This window comes from Trachurus japonicus, chromosome 12 (assembly GCF_045865225.1).
Source record: "Trachurus japonicus isolate A0001 chromosome 12, Traja_1.0".
Taxonomy (NCBI): domain Eukaryota; kingdom Metazoa; phylum Chordata; class Actinopteri; order Carangiformes; family Carangidae; genus Trachurus; species Trachurus japonicus.
In genome coordinates this window covers 15079242-15105619 of record NC_140918.1, presented here as the reverse complement: position 1 = coordinate 15105619, position 26378 = coordinate 15079242, and the positions used below count along the sequence as shown (strand labels likewise).

Here is a 26378-nt window from a genome sequence, read left to right as displayed (position 1 = left end):
TGTAACCACAGAACATGCTAAGGCTGGTGGAGTTTGCGCCCTCGGGTTCCCTTGTCTCTGGGAACATCTGCCACCCAGCTCAGGCTCCTTTGAAACACTCACCTTTCTTCCACAATAGTTTCCTTTGTTTTCTTTCTCTCTCTTTTTTTAAAAACTCTGTCAAAACCTCTGAAGTCCTCTGAAGGTTTTTATTCTCTGTCACTAATGGTTTCCTGGTTCTTTTATTCACTTCCTCAGATCCATTGGAGCCAGAAGCGGCCGTGTCGTCACCCATGCTCCCCAGGAAAGAGCGCCCCCTCCTGGACAACAACCTGAATGAGGACGACCGCTTGATACCCAAAGACAAGACGCGTAGTTTTCTCAGCCTCATCAAGAAAAAGAAGAAGAACGCGCCGGCTCCGCCCAAACGCAGCTCCTCCTTCAGGGAGATGGACGTCCACCACGACAGGAGGGTGGTGACCCCGGATCCCAGAGACAGCGACAACTTCAACAACGGCGCATCTCTGGCCGTCAACGACAACACGCACGGCCTCGACTCCTCCAGGTTCCTGAGTACTAACAATAACGGGGGAGGGGGCATCGCCAACGGGGCTCCCACCTACCCAGGGCCGTTATTCCCCAGGAAGAAGGGGGCGCCCGCGGTGCCCGGCCCCGGAGGCAAAGCGGCCACCACGCCGCCCAGCGAGGAGGAGTCCAACATGTCCAACACCAAGCGTTTCCTCTGGTCCTCCAGCATGCAGTCCGGCTCGGACGGCAACGAATGGAAGTCCGTCACTCTGCCGCGAGACTTGGGCCAGCGCCACTTTGACTCAGGTACCTTCGGGGGGAAGCCGGCTCTGCCGCGGAAGAGAACCAGCGAGCAGAAAGGGGAGAGCGCCCCTCGGATGGGCACCCTGACGCCTCCGCCACGCCTCAACACCTCATCAGATGTCTCCTCTTCCTTCTTAGGCAAAGACACTGATCCCAGTAGTCCCGGCTCCAGCCCCCAGGCGCTAACGCCCAAGGCGGTCCGGAGGCCGGGCCTGCCGGGGCTGGAGAACTCCAAAACCAGCGCGCTCCACGCCGAGCTCCTCAAGCCCAACGTGTTCCCCGCTCTGGGGGCGGCGGGAGACGAGTGCAGGGCCCGCAGACACAAGCACGGGGACTCCTCATCCGTCAGGGAACGGGGGAAGCTGCAGAAGCCCAAGCCGGCCCCGCCTCCACCGCCCACCAACGCCAAAACGGGCAAGATCTCCCGCAGCCCCACCCAAGAGCTCCCCTCCCCCTCCTCCTCTTCCTCCTCCGCCACCTCAGACATCAAAGCTAAGGGCCTCCCCTCCGTCGCAGAGCCCCACCACACAACCACTGCCAGTGACCAAGCCCGCTCGCCACTCGGCGAGGGCTCCAAGAAGCTGCCCCTGGGCTCCACCTCCAAACCTCAACCGTTGAAGACCTCCACCTCCTCCACTTCAGTGACCACCTCCCTCTCCAGCCAGAGCCTGGGAGGCTTCTCCTCCTCCCTCACCTCCCCCGGCGACCTGAGCTCGCCGACCGCCTTCATCCCCCTGGTGAACACCCGGCGCTCCCTCCGCAAGACGGCGCCCCGCCAGGCCTCCGAGCGCACCCCGAACTCGGCCGTGACGCGCGAGATGGTCCTGGAGGGCACCGAGCTGCTCCGCGCCGCCATCTGCCGCAACTCGGAGCAGACGGGCAGCCACAGCGCCGTGCTGGAGGCCGGCAAGAACCTGTCCAAGTACTGCGTGAGCTACGTCGACTCCATCCAACAGATGAGGAACAAGTTCGCCTTCCGCGAGGCCATCAACAAGCTCGAGAGCAGCCTGCGCGAGCTGCAAATCTGCCCCACCGCCACGGGGGGCGCCAACGCGCAGCAGGACTTCAGCAAGCTGCTGTCCTCCGTCAAAGAAATAAGTGACATTGTCCAGAGGTAGCGCCCTAAAAAAAAAAAAAAAAGCTCACGATACCAAGACATGAAACTGATACTGTATCTTACACTACCCCCTTTTTTTCTGAGCACGCGCATGAGCCGAGCGTCATGCCGAGCTCAGGTCAGAGAGCCGAGGGTAAGAGCCTGCTGGAGCGCAGCAGCAGAGTGTAGGTCACACTACAGTACACTCTGAAACACTAACGCCTGTGGTTATTGTGGATGGAATCAAAGGAATCTGTCTGTAGACGTCGTCAGACAGAGTTTGCAATATTGAAAAAAGCCTTAACTATGAATGAACAGAGTCCTTTGGCCTTAATGAGAGGCTAGGGGCCGACTTTTGATCAACATGACCTTTCACCAATCATTTTTTTGAAACGATCATGTCTTATGTATTCTTGTTGTTTTCCCCTTTCTCGATGACACTAGTAGAAAAAAAGGCCTGTGATACCTGTTTCCATCACTGTTTGTGTTAGATTTTTTTTTTTTGTTCCCCGATTGATGCCGATGACAATGAGCGAAAACAAAACACTTAACCTCATCTTGTCCCAGGATTCCTTCTAACACTTACACTTCGACTGATCTCTTATCGTCCATTATCACCTGTAAGAATTGTGGAGTTTCTGAAAGCACAGTGTTTATAGCCTGATGGCCTCTGTTCAACGCATTTTCCATCGCTTTGTACCTTGTCATCAGTGATTGGTTGTGTGCTGAGTGATGCAAAAAAAAACGTGTCAGTGTTTGTTGTTGTGTGAATGCTTTTTTTTTTTTTTGCAGTATTTGCAACCATGTGCCATAAAGTAATAATGGGAGCAAGCAAATGAGGGAGAATGAGCCTCCAGCCTTTCTTCTTTTTGCTTCACTGCACACTTTGGTAACAACTCGTGCCTTAAACACTATTGACGGAGCTGTTTTATTACTTCTCACTGAACAAGTGCAGAAATGTGGCTTTTGGCTGAATTGTGCCATTTGTCCAAGAATAGCTGTGTTAATGCGTTTATTGGATTTAAATGTTTGCCATACCAAAAAAAAAAACTCTTTGTCTCCAGTCTGTGCTGGAGAGGGACCAGGGTGATCTGCAACTCAGCGGATCGGACCGTTTTTATGTTCTTAGACTGGACCTTTAAAAAAAAAAAAAAGTTTAATTCAACTTTCTCTACATGCCAGTCACAAAAGCCATCAGTAGCAGCTTGGCCGTGCAGCAGCGTGCTGTGCTGTTTGATCTGGAAAGAGGGGATCATGGACTGACACGGTGTTTCTCTGACCACTGAAGGGCCTCTTTGCCAGAGAGAATTAGCTTTGATGGAGAGAGTTTATGTCACATGGTCTAAATGCTGTTTCAGAGGCCTTTCCACCCCAGCAAGAAAGATTAATATATCCTGGGGGAAACACTGGACTGAAATGTTTATTGATCTGTCACTTGCTGTCTTACAAAATAATGTATAAGTGAGAAGCTGACCATTATAGACTAAAAAGAACCCATGAAATTCCACTGTAACATCATACGTTCCTTTTTTTATTCTCGTCTGCATCTCTTGGACATGTTTTTTTTTTCAGTATTTGTGCTGTAGTCGTCTCACCCCATGTGCCCTGTCTGACTGCGATGCCTGAGGACACAAGTCAACCGCAAGCTGCCTTGACTTCAACATGGTACTGTCAGTGTTGGCTTTTTTTTTTAATTCCTCCCCTTTATCAACCATACCACTACACTTTGTGACTAAAGCCTCCTCACCAATTTTGTAGACAAACTTTGCTTTCCTTTGTAAATATGTTTTCTTTTTCCTATCTGTTTCTCTCTCTCTAGCCTTGGTGCAATTTTTGTTGCAATAAAATACAAAGCAGTTGTGCTACTTGAAATACATGAATGACTCTGGTGCTTTTTCTACATGATCCTGTATATTTTCTTCTCAATTAAATCCCAGATTGTATCAAACATTAAAACAAAAACAGACTCACAGCAACAGGTTATGTATAATTTATTTTTTCTGTCTAGAGTATTTTGTCATTAAAATCAAAATGTCAACATTTTAAAATCATATACACGCAAGAACGCATTTAAATGTTAGCACAGCTCCTTAAAAATTTATACATATGTACTTTTTTTTGTACTTGTGGACAGACAAAAGCAGGAAGTGGTCACTCAGACTGCAAAGAGGTGGGACACAGGAAAAAGGAAGACCCAGCCCACCAACTTCCCACGATAACAAACCAATCCCCACTCCCCAAAAGTTAAGACAGCGATGCAGACCCCTCCCATGTGGAGGAGCTATAATGGAGGGGGGGGGGGAGAAAAAGAAAAGGAAAAAAAAAAAAACAGAATATAAACATGAAAGTGCCCCATTCTCCACTCCATTCAGAAATGACAGGAATCAAAGTTTGCAGACATAAATACTACATCATCTCAATCCACTTCCTCTCCCCTCAACCAATCAGCAGGTTCAGTAGTGTGCAGACGGGGTGGTTGGGAGGGCGGTGGGGGGCGGGGGTGTTTTAGGTGTCTGTCCTTTACATACATTTATTAATAGAAACTATGTTACAGAATTTTCCCAAGCATGAATTACAGGCAACCCACTAGCACATCAACTGTACAGATCTTGGCAGAGCCAGCAAATAAATTTCTAAATCCCGAGTAGCGAGGTCATTACTGATAGTTAAGAAGCAATATATACAGCTGTCCAATCAGGGAATCACTATGATACAGAAAGAAATTGTACTTTAAAAAAAAAAGAGGGGGGATTTTGAGAATTTCCTCTTTTTGGGGAGGGGGCATGCTGCTTGGTGTTTTATTATACAAGAGGACCACCTGTCCGTATGAACAGATCAGCTCTTCAGTGCAGCTACACTTGAAGTATTGAGTTTGTTTTTTTAAACATCTAAATAGTTGAGCTGTGGGCTTCAGACCATGCTGCTGATATTTTGACCACGTGAGCCACCACTTGTGTGTTTACAGTTTACGTTACTCTCTGGTAAAATGCGATTATTATTATTATTATTCTAAAAAGAGATCGTTTATTGAATCGGGGTGAGTCCAAGAGCAGTGAGAAGAGCAAGTGCAGCAAAACTATAAAGATTAAAGAGTAATAACATTAATTATAATAAGGCAACAAACAATGACAAAGACAATGCTGGTAAAGACAGAATCTGTTGATATGACCTGGGGGGAGAGTTTCGGGTGGGGTGGGGGGGTCAGAGGGGTGAGGGGAGGGAGAGCTGGTGCAAAGAAACTGATGTGAATGAATTAAAAAAAAAAAAAACCAAAACAGAAAAAGCCATGATTCTTTGTTTGTTTTTGTTTCAGTGTCGAAAGAAACCCCCGTCCAACTTCTTAGCACGGACACTCACAAACACACAGACAAACTGGAAAACATCCAGCACTCCTTCCTATGATATCTCACAGGAGAGACTGAGGAATCGCCCGCTATGAATTTGTGGGCGATTCCTTGTTTATTCCTCAATGTTTTCCTCTCCCTCTCTCTCTCTCCTGTGAACATCAGTGTCGCCACATCTGGCAAAAGGAATTCGCTTTGTGCCGAGCAGCAGGGATTGAATGCAAAGCCACGAGCAGGGGTTGAATCCTGCTGTAAAAAACAAAAGCTCACTTGGCTACACATTCTCTGTGTGGCTGCATGATTCACTTATTTCACTGCTTCTGCTGCTCTGAGCTCACAAAAATGACCCGCGAGTGGGATATCGTACCTGCGCGTCTCGATAAAATGCTGGATTGGTAAACCATGCAAGGGGAGGTGCCGCCAGGAGGTCGGGGGATTTAATTTAGATCTGACTCGTACAGAACGAATCGGTGGTGGATGAAACTTAATGCAGTGTTTACGTGTCGTATACAGCTATAAAACCAAACATAAAAAAAAACAGTCTCAGTTTATCGTATGAACATTACATCTATCTAAAGTGTCAGTAACCCGTGTAATGCGTGGTGGTGTCTACGATACTACGACGGGGGAGGAGGGGACTAGACTGAACGGTGCCAGGGGAGCAAAAGAGGAGCGTTATGGGATGACAGCACACTGACAGTTTAAAGAGGGAGGAGTGAGACGGCGACAGAGGGAGACAGACGGGGGGAGGGCAGAGAGGAGGAGGAGGAGGAGGAGGGGAGAGATGTAGTCCACGCAGACCAGCTCAGTCAGGCCCAAGTCAATATTCGTCCCCCGTTCCTTCCCTCCGCAGCTCTGCTCGCATGCAGCTCCTGGTGTAGTGAGGGTGGATGAACGTACGGAGGTGAGGAGATGGATGGAGAAGGGTGGTGGTGGTTGAGGGAGGGCGGGTAGGACACAGAGAGAGAGAGAGAGTGAGAGAGAGAGGGAGGGGGGAGAGAAAGGGAGGGCGAAAGGGGGTTTGCTTGGTCATTAGCAGCCGCAGCCTTCCCTCTGGGGCTGTGGTTCGCTGGTTAGCCGGCCGCCCTGAGGGGCTGAGGGCTTGTGCTGGACCCCCGACTCGGCGGCGTTCAGGTCCAGGCTGCCATCTTGGATGTTCTGGTAGATCTTCTTAGCGGCTTCCAGGAAGGCGTCCTCCACGTTTTCGCCTCTGCACACAGAGCATAAACACACAAAGCGTGAGAAAGGAGGCGAACTGGAGCTAAAGAAAAGGAGCGAAGGGACTGTTTCATGCTCTGCTGTCACTGACAGACTTACGTTTTTGCACTGGCTTCGAGAAACAACAGACCTGAGGGACATAAAACAGACACGATGGCGTCAGTAAAACATTGTTCCAAACACGCATAGCTCAAATACCAAGTCCTCGTTTGCCCTCCACATTCAATTAATATCTCTGCTCGCTTAATCTTTCCTCGAGTCACCTTCTCCTAGTTTCTGTCTCGGTAATATAAACAGCGAGGATGTTAATCTTCACTTTTGTCTGTTGAAATCAACCACAAGAGCTTTCATTATAAACATCCAGAGAAGAACACAGAGGCTTAACCCTATCCTGGTTCTAAATATTTAGACATTTTGTCAGGATTCTTGTGATTATTGTTTTGTTGAATCTGCGGATGGGACAGTCAAGAGTTTTGGAAGATCCCTCTGCAGAAAACACAATCAATAGTTAACATCCAATTAGCTTCCTCCACCTTCCTCTCCTCCCAGCTGTGTGTGGCTCACCGTTCTCCTCGGCAAACTGCTTCGCCTCCTCGTACGTGACGTCCCTCTGAGCCTCCAAGTCTGCTTTGTTTCCTATGAGAATGATCACCTGAGAATACAGACACACAGGAAGAGGAGGAGTAAGACAAACACAGAGACAGTGTGGACTCTCGGGGAGACGTCTGCTCTCTAAACCTGCAGGAAATACGGGAGCTAAATGCAGCATCAAGACTTCCTAAATCAGCTGTTATACCACTGACTTGTCTGTGAAGAAATCGATAGATAAACTCACCGAGGAACTGACACCCCGACAAGAGCACACTATTCGCTGCCCCTAGCAACTGTGATGTAATTAGACCTGTAATCTAGTGGAGTAATGTAATGAGCTTCCCTTTAGCAGAGACAGACTCCTCTCCACTGAACTGCGGCATGCTCAAAGAGAGATCACCATGTTAACGACGAATTATTATCAGAGATAATTAAACTGATTATCAGTGGAAATTAAACTGATATGTCAGTGAGCTTTATGAGCCAAGACTCAATTTGCACTGCATAAAAAAAGGGAGTACACAGAGGAAACAAATATGACGCGCATTGAAATCCACATGAAAAGGAAAATAGAATAATCACTATAATCATTATTATTATTATCATTTCACTAAGAAATAGAAGCACTACTGATTTGATTCTTGTGTTACATAATACACAACATTTAAAACAGATTGAATATGAAGTTATTTGCCTTGAGGTGTTGGCTGTTGCTGGAGGAAGTGGTAAAGTGATGGCCAGATTTTTAGAATAGAAACTTACATAACTTTTTTTGTTTAAGTGCCATAATTGACAACCATTGTCTGTTTGAGCCGAGTAGCCAAAATAATAATAAAAATAAAAACTTTCATTTGTTGACAACTGGGTCTCAAGCCATGAGTGGACTACAACAGTGCCACCACATGGATGCTGTAAGCTGCTTCAGCATAAACCAGCATAATGATAAAGAGAAGAGGCGCTGCTTACAGATCGCTGTGGATTTCTCTGATTATCACTAGAAAACAATGTCTACATAAACACTATACTGCATTATAACAACAGATAACACAAAAACTACTCATAAAACAATATATTAATGTTATTTGGTCTTATGTGTCCATACGATAAGCAACAAAAATCATAGTTCCACAAGAAGCTCACATAAATCTGCATGAAAATGTGTTGTTTTAAGACTGGAAAAACATTTTCTGTGTGGAATGGAAGTGACATGTTGCAGTAACCCACTTCTGAAGAAACACAGAAGTCAGTAAATGAGACCAGTATGATTGGGAGGTAATCATATTTACCAAGAAATTCAATTTAAGAGAGAGACAGGGCTCTGTTGCTTCGAACAATCTCAGGGGAAAGGGCAAACGACACAAGAGGACAGAGAGGAAACAAAGCAGCGGAAGTGACAGCAGGGGTTATGAAATAGGGAGGATGACACAGGAGGAAAGAGAAAACTACACAGGTAGATACAATAAACAGGGAGCAGAGTAACTCCGGTGCTCTAGGTGAAATGATGTTAATGTGTTCTTACAGTATTGGGGTTGGTGAGGTTTCTAGCATCAGTCAGCCAGCTGCTGAGGTGGTTGTACGTGCTTCTCCTGCATGACATCAACAGAAGGGCAGAGGTTACTATGACGACGAGCCGAGACATAACAGAACATCGTGCGATCTCTGAGGAGCTATCAAGAAGTTGGCAGCTGCTGCATTATAAGCGTGGTGTAACATTAAGAGCAGAAAATTGCAGAGAGGAACAAATCTGAAGGTTATGGTTTCACAAAACTGAAAGTTCAACCCAACAGCTTCATCTCTGTATCTGATAAGATCGTAACCGGTCACGTCTGTCATATAATTCCTCATCTTAAATGTCAATTTTCCAATAAATGTAGCATTGCCTCAACTTTACAGTTTGACCGACTGCACCATGCAGTCAGAAGAGAAAACACCCAGAGTTCAGTGCGCTAACACACTAACAAATCCATACTGGACCATTAAAAACTGGAGCTGCAGGGAATAACAGAAAGGAAAAACAATTATTGAATCCACACCCTTTAAGTACAGGATATGGATAAAGAGTTATCAGTTGTGTTCAATGAACACTCATCCTAGTCTCCTGTTCTTGTCCATTAGACCAGCTGAAACTGTGGGCAGGCAAACAGCCAGAAACGTAAACAATTCATATTAGTTTTTCCAGTTAACAGTTTCCGGGAGCTGGGTGTGGTGTGGACAGACATTCCACATGTTGAACTGTGTTTATTTGGCAAATAACTGATGCTATCTAACAGTTTGGGCACAAACCTTTTGACTCGAGCTGTAAACCTGTTGGTGTTTGTTCAGGAGGGGGAATCTCTGTGAGCAGCTTTTGTTTTCATTCGTCTTCCTCCTATGTTTAAGTAACTATAAAAGCTTTGGTGTAAAGTGCAGATAAATGCAGTAAAATGTGTATGTCACACACCTGGTGATGTCATAGACCATGAGTGCTCCTGCAGCTCCGCGGTAGTAGGAGCGGGTGACGGCCCTAAAGCGCTCTTGTCCTGCTGTGTCCCAGATCTGCAGCTTGATCTTCTGGCCGCTCACCTCGATGATTCTTGTACCAAACTCCACACCAATCGTATGGGGGCAATCTGCCATGACTGTGGAGAGAAAGTAAGGCGACTGTGAATTCAATTCTTGTGTTAATTAGTTTTGCACATCCTAAATGCTCTTTCATTTTGACTCCACTGAAAGCCTAACCCAAACCCTTAACCTAAACCTACTCCAAAATCAAGATCCTTACCCTCAAGCAGCCCTCTGGTATTTTTAGTCCTCACAACGTGCAGAAGTACACACACAGACTCACAAATTTCCCTTATAAGCCTGCAGCAGGTGCATCAATTATTGATCACATTCATTATACTCAGTAAATTGAAAGTATCGCCACAAAGAACGCGACAAATGTCTTTGAAGCCGACACAGAAAACCTTTTCTAAATCAACCCCTGTGTGTGTGTGTGTTGCAGGATGTGATCTTGGATGAGTGAATGGGGAACACAGCATCTGGCTTGTTGATAGTAGCACTGAACAAAACAGAGCTGAATGGTAATGGGAGGCTGCAGCTGACTCACAGAAGAAGAGACTCACTGCCTGCCGAGCTCACACTCGACTTCTATGTGGCCGACTTCCGTCGCCGTACAAAGAAATCTAAAGTGATCTTAGGCGCCACGGTTGAACCTGGCAACCTTGTCTATACACCGAGGCACGCGGGCAGATGAGAAGGAGTCAAATCAGGGAAGCACTTACATTTCTTTTCTGTGAACTGGTGAAGCAAACATGACTTCCCCACCCCCATGTCCCCTGTGGAGAGAGAGAGAGACAGAGAGAAACTCAGGTCAACCAAGGAAATAACAGAAGAACAATTCTCTATTCAGGCCTGCAGTGTTGCCCCCATGCATGATGCAGCGGCCCCTCTGTGACAGTCAGTGATGATACTTAAAATTTCATGTCGAGTGGTGTGAGACTGACAAAGGCTCAGAAATGTGCTCTATCCTCGTGACAGATTGTCAGTTCGAATATGTTCATAATTACCAATTATCTGTGATTAATCCTTTATTTATAGCTCAACAAAACAAGAAGAACAATGCTGCACTGAAACTGAACTGCACTCATTTATCAGTTTTATTGTTTGGAAATACGGACAAAACCAATAGTTTTGACTTGATATCATGATATTTAAACAATGTCATTATTTTGGATGCAACTACTGCTGTTTTCAGGGGATACTTGCATAAGAAAATTCTGAGAAATCCCAAATAACCCAGAGGTTGAGGCAGTCACTCCTTATTCTACTCCAGCCAAAATAATCAATAGGAGCTTAGAAAATTGTCTGCAACTCTGGCAAACATGATCATGAGATCCTAGAAACTACACTGTGCAAAAACAAACAGTTTAAGTTTCCTTCAGTGATCTGGGGAAGTGAAAAAAAAGAGGCATGAACAAAAGGTTAAGTAAAAAAGGCACTCTCCCTCAAGGCTATTCTTACAGACTCATTCAAGACACCCACTTAAACTTTCAGGCTGGGTGTAATATGTTTGTCAGGAGAGGATGATAAATAGCCCAGAGCTGTGGGTGTGTTTATGTATGGCTGCAAATCTATGTGCAAGTAAAAGATGCAATGTGTTTGTTTACTTTGAGGCTTCGTGTTACGGAACATGTCAGCAAAACATGGAACACAACACTAAAAGGAGAGATTCATTGATAAATTCATTACATATTAGCAATACGAATACGCATACGAATAAGAAATGTATACTTTTACTTGACAGCATTGTTCATTTCGTATGCATTGAGGTATTAGTAAATGAGTTTGGAATCAGTACTGCCAAGACTTCCATCACAGAAACTCTTAGGGGACAAAGAGTCCTAGGATTTTTTTTGACTAATGCATTTGGCAATTTCACTGATCAAGTATCACTGTTTCAGCAGATGGATGCACTTGTGAAGAGACACCTCTTAAAATTTGATGGTTTAACGCAGACAGCAAAAAATTAAATATGCTGCTGGATCCACTCAGAGTACAGAATCACGTCCCGTATATTTTAAAAAAAATGATTTGGATGGACATTAGGGGTGTATGAGTGTGCTGTGAACATAGCCTTCTACAGAGACTGCACACTGGTAGTCGCTGGTGTCGCTCACTTACCGATAATGATGTATTTGAAAATGTAGGAGTAGTTGTACGGTGCGGTGGCCATTGTGGCTCTGAAAGAGAGAAGAGACAAGGGGAAGTCTTAGACATGTAAACTGTCAGTGAGAACAAACAGCTGTTTTTCCAACAACAAGAATTTCAGGTAATGCAAGCAAAACAATAACTATGTGGGGAATGTGGATTATAAACCTTTCTCTTTTCTTGTTTTTTTTTAGATTAAAGGTTTATGAATTATCTCCATATCAGTGACTACACTGCAACTCATTAGACTCTTGCAACTAGACACTTTGATTCTGATTTATTCTCTTTTAAGCCCTATAATGCAATAGCTGAGACAGTTCAAGAAACCAAAAATGAAACTGAACACATAGCTACTTTTTCAGCTGATAGAGAACTAGTGGTGTTGTGACTGACTGCACTTCCCACACATTTAACATTTCTGCTTACATAAATAAATGTAGAAAACAACAATTTTGAGACCAGTAACAAAACGGGTTGGCGCTGAGTCTATAAAATGAAGAAACCATATCACCCCATCAACCTTATCTTATGATCATACTCAGAAGCAAACAACCATATGCACAGATTTATTCAACTCCATCCTTTCTGCCAGTGTTCAACCCACTGCTAATCATTAGAGACAGAATGACTAAGAGTCTATTATTGGAGGCATTTTACCAGTCACTCCCCAATGATTACTTAACCATTAATACAACTTTTATCACCACTTTTTTCACCACCGCCACTACAATTTCACTATCTGAGGAACATTACCCATCACATACTGTAGAGAAAACAGTAAGACATACATTTCTACTAGGTTTGTATATCGACATCTACCAAACAACACTTAATTTAACACAAGGATGTATCCGCCCCTACACTCCAAACTGACTTAGGTGCTCCAGCACCAGACTATGAGCTATCATCAGTCATCTTCATATTCAACCATTATGAAAAAAAACAAAACTCTTTTTCCCACTACGTTACACTTTCACAAACAGAATCAATGTTCACTTGGCCATTGTGATGAGACTAATTCCTAACAATATCACCCATAAAATCTCTATCTTAGTACATCTTAATAACATGAGAGACATGGTTTGTTCTTGTTTTTTTCACTCCATAATAGCCTACATATCAAACCATCACTGGTCTAAATGAAAAGCATTATAAAATCCATGATCCATCAGAAGTGTGACATGCATTCATTAAACACGCCGTATGCAGCTGATTCTGCATGTCAGGCTGATGAAGAAGGTGATGCAAGGTGATGGGTAACTCTTAACAGAGGTGAAGAAGGCTCTGCTGTGGTCAGTAAGCCACAACTTGTCCAGCTCTAATCACATCATCCTGCTTGTCACAGTGACACTGGCTCATTTTGCCGCCACTGCCCATCTCCACGTAAACAGTGTGCCACTTACATGTACACAAGAACACCTTCAGCATCATAGGCTTAGAGCTATAAATAGCCCCGACACCTATCTGATATCCACTGATGCTTCATTGCTCACACTGCACTCACAGCACATAGACAAAGGAAACGCAGTCAGATTTACCGCACACAACATCACCACTTATATTAAGAGTAAATCAGGAGAGGATTCACACAAACACATTGGTTGAACAGCCGAGGGGAGAAGCTCTTTTGGAACTTGCTCAGATTTATTCATAAATAAAAGACCTGGTCATGTATGTTATGAGTGAAGCTGCTCTAGAAAAGCAGGCGGTTTTCCTCATGATCAATGTCAACATAAAATCTGCCTGATTTCCTGACATCAAGGCTATATTGTGAGTGCTAAAAAAAACTGTATCTTAATTCTGTATTCAGCTGCTGCTGTACAGCATAACTCCTGTGGAGAAGTAAATAATTCAGGCATAACAATCAAGAGAGTAATCATTCAGCAGCCTGATGGCTTCTATGTCCCTCACACAGATAGTCTGCCTTAAATGAGCTCAGTGAAAACTGTGCTGCAGTTAAAGCAGTTCCTGGAAATCACTGGGCCACATCAAGGCCCAATACTAGTGTTATGTTCATACTTCTGCATCTGTAGTTCAGTGACCATGTTTGACTGAATAGATAAAATGCTGACACAACCAGATGAAACGTGGATGAGGTGTGATAAGACAATCTAAGAGAAGCAACGGAAATAGACCTAGTGCGTTTTTTAAAAAGAAAAAAGTAATTTCGAAAAGAGGATGAAAAAGCTGATAATAATGATTACTGGGTGCAAAACTGAGGATCTGACAACAATTCTTTTGACCGGAAATGTAGAGGGCCGGCAAGACTACAAACAGCTGAGGTTAATTCAGGTCAATATCATAAACCTTTGTCATAATGAAAACACTGGCTTTGTGATGGCATATGCTGCTGACACTCTAGGGTGAACAAAAATACATTAGAATAAATAAAATAAAAAATAGATACACGTATGTTTTCATATTTTAAATGTTTTGGCATGAAAATATGACTCAAGGGCAGAAGGTGCTGAATTCCAAACTATGTAAACAACTTGCAGGACTTCCAGAGCAAGCTGTAACAGTGTTTTTGTTGGTGGCCTCAGAAAAGACTTGGCTCACACCTACAGTCCTCCACAAACTGCAACTTGACCTGACATTTGAAAAGTACTGAGGCTAACAACAACAAGATAACTGCAGCTAAAAGCTGTCTGTATTAACCTGGTACAACATATACTACCATGGTACGTACCTTTAGAACTTAAGTAGTAATACTTTATTTAAAAAACAAACAATTGACCACACTGGTAAAACTGTAATATAATTCACTTAATGTATTCATTCTCATTTCACTGAGTCTGACTGATATAACCAGAGGAGGTCAGAAGCACAGCCCATGAACAAGTCATACACAATTACACCATTAATATCCTTCAAATCCTGGTGTAACATTTATGGGCTTTTTTCTTGGCTGCCTCCTGTCACATGACCCTCATGTGGCATCTCTATCCCCAGTGTGACAGTTTTTGATGAAGTGAAAGGTGAGGGGTTAAAGAGAATACCCCCAACCAGTCACATAATATGGTTCAGATGTGATATTTTCAGCTCATTTTGTGGAGATAAACACGAGTATCTATCAGGCAGACGGCAAGTCAAGACCATGTGACCAGACTGCAGCTTCAGCATTTCTCCCTTACTTCCCGACGAAGTGAATATTTCTCCGGCGACACACTGTTAAAGCCTTTTCTCTGCTCAACAGCCACTTCCCATTGAGGGGAAGACGCATGACTTTTGTGTGTATCTCAAATCTGGGCTATCAGGAAATCCTGACACAGTCACGGTGCGGTTCAGGCCCACTATTCAAATCATGTGACTCCCTTCAAACCCTAAAAAACAATATAATGAGATCATCACTACCATTTACAGGCAAGAGCAGATAACACCATCACAGTGCATTCAGATTGAATTTATGTTGATTTATAACATTTATATGATAAAAAATCAATACAGACGAACAACAAATAACGTTGTTGTGTTTCTCTTAACGCCTGCAAATGCACAGAAAGGACCGACAGAAGAAACAGAAATGATGCAGCATTTTGTGGTGGGAATGCGTACAATCATTCAGACGTGTAACACTTTGAGACATTAATGGTCTATCTTTGTAACCAAAATCAGATTTGAAATTATACACATATGTTGTCTGAAAAAAAAACGGCTTAAGAGGAGGCTAGCATACTAATGGCTAAGGAATTAGCATCGGACCTTAAATGTAACGCTACGTTACACATCATCACTGTTTTATCAATAATCCTTTACAAGAAAACATAATCGACGCACACGCATATCCAAACAAACAGGACTGTGGTGCCTTCATGTTAACTCTTTAATTTGATACTGTAACGTCACGCCTGCTTCCCGACGACGGCAGCTAGCTTAGCTTAGCTTTACAACCGGCAAAATGACAGCGTCGGTTTGGTCATTTCTCTACTGCTAGTTAGCACACAAAGGGCTAGAAATGTCACTAAGCAGACGAGGAAGTAAAACCTGACAATTACTTTGTTATCTAACCAGATCATCGCGACTAACTGATATCAAGGCCCCATATTAGCTGTTTTGACAGCTAAGTCAGTGTTAGCTGGTTACCTGCCTGCTGACATCAGTGGATGTAGTTTGACAACAAATCTTAGTAATCACAACACGTTACGTCAGTTGCCTCTATCAGCACACAGACAATCGATCAATTATCATGTTAATACTGTGACCAGGTCGGAAACTCCATCTAGCTTCGGTATAATACAAAAAAAGCTACAATACACCACACTAACGACAGCTAGCGTTGGCTTTAGCATGCTGGTTTGCTAGCCAGCTAGCTGGGAGGGTTGGATTATGGTAAATACGTAGCTTCGATAGCTTGTCACCCTTTATTAATTAAGTCGTCGCCAACAAAGTGAGCTCTTCCTCTATAATCTCTGATAGTTCAATAGGTAACATCTAATTTTCCTGGAAACTAACGATAGACAGCAAACTAGTATTAGCCAACCGTTTGCTAGCTTCGTTAGCTTTCCAATTAGCTGACTCCTGACAAACATAAGACTGGCTACACAGTTCCAGCTGTTTCGTACTTTAAATATCACCGTCTCTCCGTTTATTAGACACTACGTACGTGTGAGACTGTGAGTGTGTTCAAATACTGCCTGTTTTTTGTTCTTACCAGGAATGAAGTCTTTTTGAGCTGTGTTTTCTGGATCTGCTCAGAGGAGGTCTGCAGGTTATCCTGGCTCAATGATCTGTCTATCCAAGATGGCTGCTCGCCGCACAGGGTTTCCTCCGCTGTGTACAATGGGTTCTGGGACAAAGAGCATCGTATGCGGTGGTTTGCGGTGAGTGCACCAATGGTGTAGCTACACTCCTTCGTGGAAGGCAATCTCACCTGCACAGGTGTATTCATGCATACCGTATTAGTATGCTACTTAGCACCGATTAAGTGCCGCATCAGATTATATATTCATCACTTTGGTGAAATCATGAGACAGAAGACTGAGTGGTCAGACCTGGGTTCAGGTAGGCCTACTATTTCAGCATCATTTTACCTGTAGCCTATGTTTAAAGACTCATATCAAATTGATTTTGAAATGATAGTTTTAGCTTTTTGGAGCCACACGAACTCTTATTTTTGGCCTAACCATCATTTAGGTGAGCCATCTGGATCCCCATTTTCAAGAAAAGCTGTCCTAGGCTAGCCTATGTGAAACTGCATTACAAACAGATTTTTACTTTTACACTACACAGGCTACAATAACAAACTCTAACATCACAAAAGCACCCAATTGTAAACCATAATCAAATCCACATTTACATAAACCATTAAAATAGATAGACTAACAATTAGTAAAACAATTTTAATGGTTTTGAAAGTAAAAAAAATAAAATAAAAAATAATAATCCAAGTTGATTTTAACATTTTCTACTGCAAGGGGAAAAAAGAAAGAAAAAGTAAATCTATTTCACTCATTTGCAGCCCTGATAACATCTTGGCCTAATAATGTGTTAAAAAAAAAAGACACCTGTAGCTGATCTAGAGGAAGGTATATGCCAAATTAAAAAGAAAGAAAAGAACCCAAGGGTAGGCCTGTGAGCTGTTTATTAAACAACTGGAATTGGAAAGCATCCATTCTGCCAAATTATCCTCAGGTAAGACAAAATTGTTCCAGCGGTGCTTGTCTATGGTAGTGGGTTGGCAGCCCATTGGGTAATAAAACCCAATGCTCTACATGGCAGATTTGTGATGCAGGCTACAGCTCATATGGTATGTAGCCTACATACATAGTCCTCAAATAGTGAAGACCCTATATTAGTCATGTCTGTGAATTTTCTTATGTTTATTCTATTTATTGTATGATGTCCATGTCAGATTATGTTAAACACCTTTCCCATCAGTTGTTGAGTTTTCTCATGTAAAATTGTGAAAATCCCAGATAAGGTGTAGGATGTTCACGGTGCATCCAGGAATAAAAGAAACTGTAGACTTCAATGTCATTTTCTTTTGAAAAATATGAAATAATTTAATACAGCAACTCACAACATTACATGCTTTCACTGTACAATATTTCTCACAGTCATACATTGAACCACATGCAGTGTGCTTTTCCAAGCTCAGCCTGGAGAACTGGACAGCAAACTAAAAAAATATCTTTCATTTTGCAAAGTAAATTGCCCGTGACTTAAAAAGAACATACCGCACACAAAGACTTGATCTTGAAAGAGAGATAATGAACTCCTTAACAGAGAAGAGGGATTTATGTCTTATAGTATACACGTGGATCTACCCCTTAACAAAAATCAGTGTTTTTTATGCTCATATGGATGTCTTTACTTAAAGTTTTTTTAAATTTATTTCATGAAGTGACATGTAACTCTAAAGAAGGTTTATTCCTTCTTTGGCAACAAAATGTCCCATAATATCCCTTATACTGTACTTCAAGCTACATTTGAGAAAGTGGATGTGCACAATAAACTCATTGATGACTGCAAGCTGCTTCATCATTGTTATGATCAAACTTATTCACAGGATTATTTAGCCATTTCTTTGACTGTAAGTCCAAGCTACCAGTGTGACAAAAGCTACTTATTTCAGGGTGCTCACCTGTAACACCGCACTGAGTCAAACACTCATTCAGCCCTAAACATCTGCAGCAAAGAGAACACGTGAGAGCTTCTCATACAAAACGTCCCTCCCATTAGTCCGTTTGTGTTGTGTTCTTCTCCGGCACGACTCCATATCACAACCACATCCTCAGCAGCAAGAGGCTCAACAGTGCACATATGTAGTGGAGTGTGCTTGTGTGCCAGGAGGGGGCGCTGTTACATAGGTCTGAGTCACAGCAGTGGATGCGCACCCCTGGCAGCTCTTGTTGCTGGCAGTGTCTGGATGTGGCACAACCACTGGTCAGGACAATACCCAGGGCCGCTGGAAGGACAGAGGAGAGAGACAAGTCAGTCAGTCAGTCAGTCAGTGAAGAGTGACAAGCTGGTGTTTGGCTCAGCAAGAAAAAAAAGCACAAGTAAGCACCAAATACTGCAAGTGTGTAATGAGGAGGCCAGTAAGAGATCTTAAAGGCACAGTCCACAGGGTATGCCCTCACAGATGAGAAACCAAACCTTTGACAAATACATTAGGAAAGGTTTAAAAAGTGCTGGCACAAAATTCTGAGTATCAAATCAGGTCTGCATTAAAAAAATGTAATATCTTCATTAAAAGGGAGCATACTAAAAAAATATACAAAGACAGTTCAGCCTTTTCTTAATCCATGCTCATGTGAGAGCTGCAAATCCACTAGAGTCTCTCTCACTTTTGGTTGTCAAATAGTCTTAAAGAAAAGCACTGGACTGATAACTGGCATCTAATAATTACTGTATTACAGTCTGTGCGATATTTTGACTGTTCTGAGTCCCCGCAGCTAAGAACCAGTGGAATTAAAATGCATAATTTGAATCTGACAACAGCAGTACTCGCTGGCATTAGTGAATTATAAATAAATGGAAATCGTTGCCCTACTTCATTTTCTCTACCGTATTTCTACTGGTCACTTTCTAAATGTCTAAATGTGACATCGTCCAGCCACAGGGAACTATAAGAACTGGTTGTTGTTCCAAATCCAAGTTGAAAACAAAGAGTGATCTGGGCCAACCCTAAGTAGATCAGCCTGGCTTCTTTATTATCTCCACCAAGGAGTTTATGTTTTTACCTGTGTCTGTCTGTCTGTCTGTCTGTCTGTCTGTTTGTTTTTCAGCCGGATTAGGTATTATAATTACTGAACTGATTCTCCCCAGACTTAGGGGACATTGGCACATCGGCCTGGGAAGAACTCACTGAATGGCAGATCTGAGAATGGTAAGGTAAAACATTGCAAGGTTGGATGTTTTTTTTTATCAGTTTTTCATGATATAATATTGGATCTTAAAGCCCCTGTACAGACTTTTCATTTAGTGTTGATTTTGGCGGCCCCTGTGGACGAAAGCGGTGGTGTTTTGCCGGAATGAAGACTGCATTTCCCACTGTCGTGAAGACGTTTGTCTGGCCGGCGCGTGTAGATTTGTTTTGGAAACGTCGGAAAGAAGATGGGACTTGCTTTGAAAACTTTTTTTTTTTTAGCAGCTATCTGCAGCATGCGTAGTAATGTATTGGTATTGTTTCGTCAGTGGTCCGACCCGACGATGCCTTCCAGAGGTATAGAAGACTACTCAGAAATAGCGTATCTTCACACTGATGGGCCCATTTGCTGTTGTAGGTAACAGAGACACATCAGCAGAAACCAGAGACTTTTGCGTATCCAGTTAAAAGCTCCATAGGCTACTGGGGCTTTAATGTTAGAAAAATTAAACTTGTATATGTTGTTAAGATGACTTTGCACAACTGGGTGAAGGTCTGTATAATAAAAGACAATGTTTGTCCTTGGCCTTGCAGAGGTACGTGCTCTACTGAGTGTCATTTCAGTTTAAGTTATGATGATGCCTCTGCGTCTGGCCTTTCTTAACATCACATCACATTAAGTGCATATTCATTGAGGCGTTTTTCTGCCTGTCAGGAGACTTTACTTCAGTTTAGGTAGGAGACCACTTAGAAGTGAGAGGGCGTCACTCAGGAGAGAAGGAGTGATTATGATTTCAGGACAGATGTCTCGTGTCTGAGCACAAAGGAGACTAGAACTCTAAGACTCTATACTGGAACTTCACCAACGTCTGTCTGATTTGTGTTTTGGCAGGGTCACGCCGAGATTAACAGGCTGACTGGCCTCAGATTAATACCAAGACACTGCTTTGAGACTTTGACAAAAGTTGTCGTCATCATCATAGTGTGTTTAGTTGGACACGGTGCTGTCAGCCCTCGTCTTAGCCTCTCAGCACGATAAGGAGGAAGGTGCCTCGTCAGCCCTTTCAACGTGAGCAGATCTCTGAGGCGTCAAGCAAACAGCTGGATTGTCCACGCTTCCATGGATATCAGCAGAACTACTCATCTGACCATCACCATCCTGTCCTGGACGTCCACATCCTCCATTTGGCTTAACATCAAACAATGAGTGACTTATAATTTACTCAGCAAAGCACACCAAAGTAGGGTTACGTAACTACCCTCGGTGCACAGAGAAATAGAATATTCACGTCAGCGAACAAAGAACATTTACATGAAAGTATGATTAAAAATGATTATGCCAATGTCCAGTGGCACGCCAGAGTGAATTCATCATTTATTAAGCTGCTACCCCCATAAATATTCTCCAAATAAGTAGCATACACAGATGCATTAGCGAAGAGAAGAGAAGAGAAGAGAAGAGAAGAGAAGAGAAGAGAAGAGAAGAGAAGAGAAGAGAAGAGAAGAGAAGAGAAGGGGAATGAAGAGGATGTTTGCAGTTTATTAGTCACTCTGTATTCTTCATACAAGGTCTACTCACTGCTCTCTGTCTTAATGCAGAAACGGTGTTTGAAGCCCTTGTGTGAGTGGGTGCAGGTGATGACCTCTGGGTTGGAGCAGCCCACGTCCACGTACCTCTGACCCTGGATGATGTTGCAGCCATAGCACTGCAGCCCCTGGACTGCAGAGGAAACACAAAACACACTTGAAAACAACTTGTTTTCGGTCCAATTCACCACAATGTGTCGGCCTGTTTGTGTGATGCCACAAGGATACAAAAGCAATAGTACTTTCCCTGCCACTTTTGGACAGAGCAATGTGCATAAAATGTTGGGAAGATAACAGGCAGGAGATGTGGAGAGTCTGGCGGCCACTGAGAGCTGATTATCACGAGGGTCACATAAGGTTGAATGCCAATTACTGGCATCCATACACTCTTTGTATATCTTAACCCAGCTTCAAACCATGACTGATTTCTTGATGCTATTTGCCAGTGCAGCCTTATCATTAGCAATATACCATTACTGTATACTGCTGCTAATTTGTTGTCATTCATTTTCATGACTGTTCTCCTTATGTACCCACTGAACGCATTAAATAACAGTTTATACTGCCTTTAACTGTTGTATATGACTGCACATAATCTTTTTGGATTTCCCTTAATTCCACTATGTGTGTGTGTGTGTGTGTCATGCTGTGTTTAAAACCTCACACATCAAAGTGTTGACTGCCAGACTTGTCCTGCTGATGGCCTAAAATGACTCACCTATACAGTATAGCAGTCTGTGTATTGGTGATTGTGTTATTACAGAGCTGCAGTTTTCCAAGTTGTGAATCAAACCCAATCAGCCACTTTTACTTTGACTCAAAAATCTACATCATTTGCATTTAGTCTGATTTAAATTTGAATGATCTTCTTAGGGAAGCTGAGAATTAGACTTAAATTGTATCATCATAGTCCTTCTTACTCAAGCTATGCAGCACTTCAATGGTGCAGAGGAGACAACCCTTCAAGAAAAATACTGCCTTCAGCTGAAACCTTCAACTGAAGCCCGTTTCTTACATTGTATTTTAAGAGAAGTACATATCCAAGACATTAAGAGTCTCATGTCACTGTTCCAACAAGGAGCATTGCTCTGGAGTTTGATATTTGCCCTCATCTTGACTTATAAACTCTGAATTCTCTTCTCTTCTCTTCTCTTCTCTTCTCTTCTCTTCTCTTCTCTTCTCTTCTCTTCTCTTCTCTTCTCTTCTCTTCTCTTCTCCTCTTCTCCTCCTCTTAAGAGTGACTCACCCTGAGAAGTGCACCCCATCCCAATCTGTCTGTCTGCCGGCTCCAGCTTGTGATCTCAAAGCTGCGTCTCTACCACTCAGCACCCTATAAGTGGTAGAAGCCACAGCACGGAGGAGGACTTGAGAGGGGCTAAACCAACATGCAGCCAGATAATGCTGTTTACTTTTCCCTCTCAACTCCATGCCTAAATTGATAGGCTCAGTTCATGTGATCATTTGCCAAAATAGGTTTTATTCCTTGTGCTGCTAAAAGAAGAGCTGAGACACACCGGATCACAATACAAAAGGATTTTGAAGTATACCTTTACGAAAATAAAATGCTCCACAGATGTCTTTCATCTTAAGTTCTCCCTTGCGTTTCACCTCACAAATGTCTAACTCTCTCAAGAAAGTAAGGCTAAGCCTAAACAGAACAAATCCACCAGAGCTTAAAGGGATTATCTGTAAATTCAGACCCCTCACACACCTGTGCCTGACCTCCAAAATCCCACACACACAAGATAGACGATCAGCTTTGGCTGAAACCAATCCTCTCTCTTTATCTGTGCAGCCCTGTGTGGACTCAGAGCGAGGGCAGGGAGTGGATGCGAGCCTCTCGCCGCCACTGCTCTGTTAAATAGCCCACCAAAAGCTCTGATGGAGCTTTCAGGAGCAAACTAATCCCAGGCAAATGCTCTTACAAAAATCACTTTAGAAATCTGCTGGAATCAATGTAAAGCCTCACAGGGACAGAGAGCACATGCCAGCCTTTAGGGGATGTGTCACAGTGCCCTGATAGTCCCCTGTTGGTGATACACTATGCAGAGAAACCTCTCATAAATACTAGAGTATTTCATTAAGAGCTGGGGTAATGGTAGGGGAAATGAAAAAGCAGCCGAATGGCCATTTACATCTGGCAGAGCAACCCTATTTAACAATTCACTGAGATGCAATGTTGTTCCATGTATGAAACATTGATGAGCTCCCCGGTATGAGCATTTATCAACATAATGAGGACATATTGGAAAGACATTCAGCCCCCATGGTACCACGCAATTTATTATGAGTAAACACCACATCCTCCTCCCAGTATGCATTGCAAATGTTGATTAACTCTGAATATATCAAAATATATTGCGACCTAAATCTGACTTAGCATTTAGTATCAAGCACTATTGGTTTTGAAGTCACGTGTAATTTAACTACATTTCATTTTAGGGCCAATTATATACATAATCATATGCTTTACAGATTTTCATCTGAGAAGAAAAATGATCTTAATCTTAACACCATTAAAACATTTGGATTTAATTTAGGAAAGGTGATACTTTGCCCTGTTTTATCATATTAATATGTATTGCTTTTTTAGAAGCACTGAATGCAATACGACTACTATAATCAATAAAGATACAATGCCTAATAGGTGATAGATGTTGTGCAATTATGGTGTGTGTAATGTTAAGGTCATGTGTTTGTTTTAAATCACAGTTATTGGATTACGTTTGGTTGGATTACATGGCATGGCTATGATATATTTTATACTTATCATGAAATATAAAAGGAAATTAAATAGACATTACATTAATCTGGAAATATGATACTGTTCATAATACACTGCAGTGTACCCATCATCAGCTATTGGTTGCCTCATTTACTGGCTTTGTGGATGCCGCCTTATTGGTACAGACCATATCATTAATCTGCCATGGAGCTCACTTCACCCTCCGATTTGGAGCTGGGATCAGAGGTGATCTGACTCCGATCGCTGAGATATAAATCGAGAGAAGCAACATCTCAGTGCACAAGATCAGCCCAGTTTCCTCTTGTTCGGCCCCTCAGTGAAACAAAGGTTGCAGACAAGCCGAGTCAGGTCAATCGTTATTGCCCTATAGGGAAATTTAGTTTGCCAGCTATGGATATCATCTATTGTTAGGAGACCAAGATTTGAACTCCCAAGTCAATTACATTCAGAACAAAGGCATATTTATTGGAGTCACCTTTGAACGTAGTCGTTCATTATAATAATGTCATCCATTATGTTGGTTTTTGACTAGAACATTCACAAGCCTATTATCTATCATTCTATTGCTTTGTGTACGTTTTGCAAACATTTAAAGTAAAACATTTTCCTCTACTTTTTGTGCACTTAAAGGGTATAAATACCTAGTAGTATATTTCCCGTCTGACCATGCATTTATTACTGATTACTTTGCATGCAAAAGGCTGTTGACTACTGTATTTGTGATATCATTAGTGCTAAGCCTGCTTACAAAGCCACACATGCACGTGCACGCTCAAACACACACATGCACAGCCAACTCATATGCCTCCATGCACTACAAAATTCTCCGTACGTCTCTTCCCGCTTACCTCGTGTCAAGCAGAGTGTCCAAACCAAGATAAATCCAAGCCCATACACTAGCCAGGTATGTAAAGTCATGGATGCAGCACAGTTAGTGAAGGTCAGTGGTCAGTGCTGGAGGAGAGAGAGCCAAAGAGTTCCCCTGCTCTCATCTAATAGTCCACCGAAACAGACAGAGGGGGAAACCCAGCAGAGATCCCACTTTCCAAAGCCTGAGCAACCCGACTGTCTCTCTCCACCCCAGCCTCAGCGAAGCTCACGCAGTGTGTGAGTGAACTGCCAGTGAGAGTCCAGTGAGAGAGGGAGCCAACCATCCAGACAGTCAGTCAGCTCAGCAGCCAGTCAGGCAAAGAGGCGAGGGGGAGGAAGATAAACGAGCGAAGGAACTAAATAAATGAATGTCTTCCTCAGTGGTCTCCTCACGTTCCTGAGAAGGAGAAACTGGTAGAAGTATAGAGGTTTGATCAGAGAGAAGAAAAAAAAGATCTCTCATGTCACCTCCTGAAGAAAAAGAAAGAAAAAAAAAAGACAGAGCCACCTTCTCCTCTCATTAAAAAGATGAAAACAAACAGTGTAGCAGTGAGTGTGGTCCTTTTCCAGTTGGGGCCAAACGCATCAATCAGGATTAATTCCTGATTGATAATCCATTGCTTCTAATAATAGCCCTATCACAATGTGTTAAAAGCCCAGGCACTAAATGGGATGGCACACCAGGGGGGCCAGGTTATTGTGTGTGCATGTGTGCGCATGTTGTTTGTGTGTGTGTGTGCATCTCTTAGTCTAAAAGAGGGAGCAATGCCAAAGGACACACAAACACACAAACGCACTTCCCCAATAGGGAAGGTTATCTGTGCTCGGTGTATCATTGCGCTCGCACACTGGGGAGAAAATTCTATCTAATCAAGAATTAAAGAGTAAATCCTTTCTTAGAGACTGTAATGCCAGAGGATAAGGCAGGCTTTGCAGTAAGCCCTCATTCCCTCCCCACCCAAAGCAACATATGGTCCGGCCCGATAGATGGCTGCCAATGATCACTGTCATTCATATTAAGACATATTCACACAGGCAAGTACAGATTTTTCCACATATGTTTTGATCACGGTGGAGTGCAGATAAGCTTTTTATTCATTAGCGCTCATTTACAAAACAAGCCGATGCCTTTCCTGAACCGTGGCTCCCGGAGTTCAGGGCTTTTGCTATATCTTCCTGCACACACACATACAGTACATGTGCCTCTTTTTATTTGTAAGTGTGTGCAGCTGTGTGTGAGTTGCTCTCTGCTCTCTCTGTGCTTTTTATTCATGAGTCACTGCTTGAGTGTGTGTGAAAGAAAAACAGGGCGAGAGAAAAGAAATGCCAGCTGTGTGTACTATCTGCGTGAAGCATATGGTAGGTAGAGAGGGTCATGTGGACGGATGTGTGTGCGTGTGTGTGTACGTGCGTGACGGGGTGAGAGAGGGAAGGATGCTGTTTTAAGGTTAGCTTTAATCAATATTCCTGTGTGTGTGTGTGTGAACTGTAACCTTAAACGAGTAGTTTGACATTTAGGGTTTTCATGCCAATTTCATGTTAGTCCATTAGATATGAAGCTGAAGCCAGGGGATGGTCGACAATGAGACTGGATTGGATTGGATGCTCTGTCCAGTG

At 43.0% G+C, this 26378-nt stretch overlaps 3 protein-coding genes across 7 annotated transcripts in view; 1 reads left to right on the top strand and 2 right to left on the bottom strand.

The window, feature by feature from the left end:
• abl1 (abl oncogene 1, non-receptor tyrosine kinase) overlaps nt 1–4201 on the top strand; it is a 34383-nt gene extending 30182 nt beyond the window's left edge. For all 4 annotated transcript variants that reach the window (XM_085793395.1, XM_085793394.1, XM_085793397.1 and 1 more), the window contains one exon: nt 238–4201. In XM_085793395.1, coding sequence (XP_085649521.1) covers nt 238–1928 — 1691 coding nt within the window. In that variant the 3' untranslated portion in view covers nt 1929–4201. The remainder of the gene's footprint in view (nt 1–237) is intronic.
• rab14l (RAB14, member RAS oncogene family, like) lies at nt 3881–16481 on the bottom strand. 2 transcript variants are annotated; one of them, XM_085793398.1, is made up of 8 exons: nt 16400–16481; nt 11722–11780; nt 10323–10376; nt 9500–9677; nt 8579–8645; nt 7033–7120; nt 6568–6598; nt 3881–6460 (listed from the first exon to the last, which is right to left on the bottom strand). In XM_085793398.1, exons 2-8 carry the CDS (start codon nt 11771–11773, stop codon nt 6283–6285), a joined length of 648 nt encoding a protein of 215 aa, XP_085649524.1. In that variant the 5' UTR covers nt 11774–11780; nt 16400–16481; the 3' UTR covers nt 3881–6282. The 2 variants fall into 2 exon arrangements, with proteins under 2 accessions (XP_085649524.1, XP_085649525.1); XM_085793399.1 differs by lacking the exon at nt 6568–6598 and having other exon boundaries at nt 7002–7120.
• Nucleotides 16482–17723: 1242 nt separating this feature from the next.
• On the bottom strand, nt 17724–25386 carry LOC146977285 (uncharacterized). The gene is made up of 3 exons (XM_085793393.1): nt 24740–25386; nt 21138–21278; nt 17724–18655 (listed from the first exon to the last, which is right to left on the bottom strand). The coding sequence occupies exons 1-3, from the start codon at nt 24807–24809 to the stop codon at nt 18468–18470; spliced, it is 399 nt and encodes a 132-aa protein (XP_085649519.1). The 5' UTR covers nt 24810–25386; the 3' UTR covers nt 17724–18467.
• Nucleotides 25387–26378: the final 992 nt, after the last annotated feature.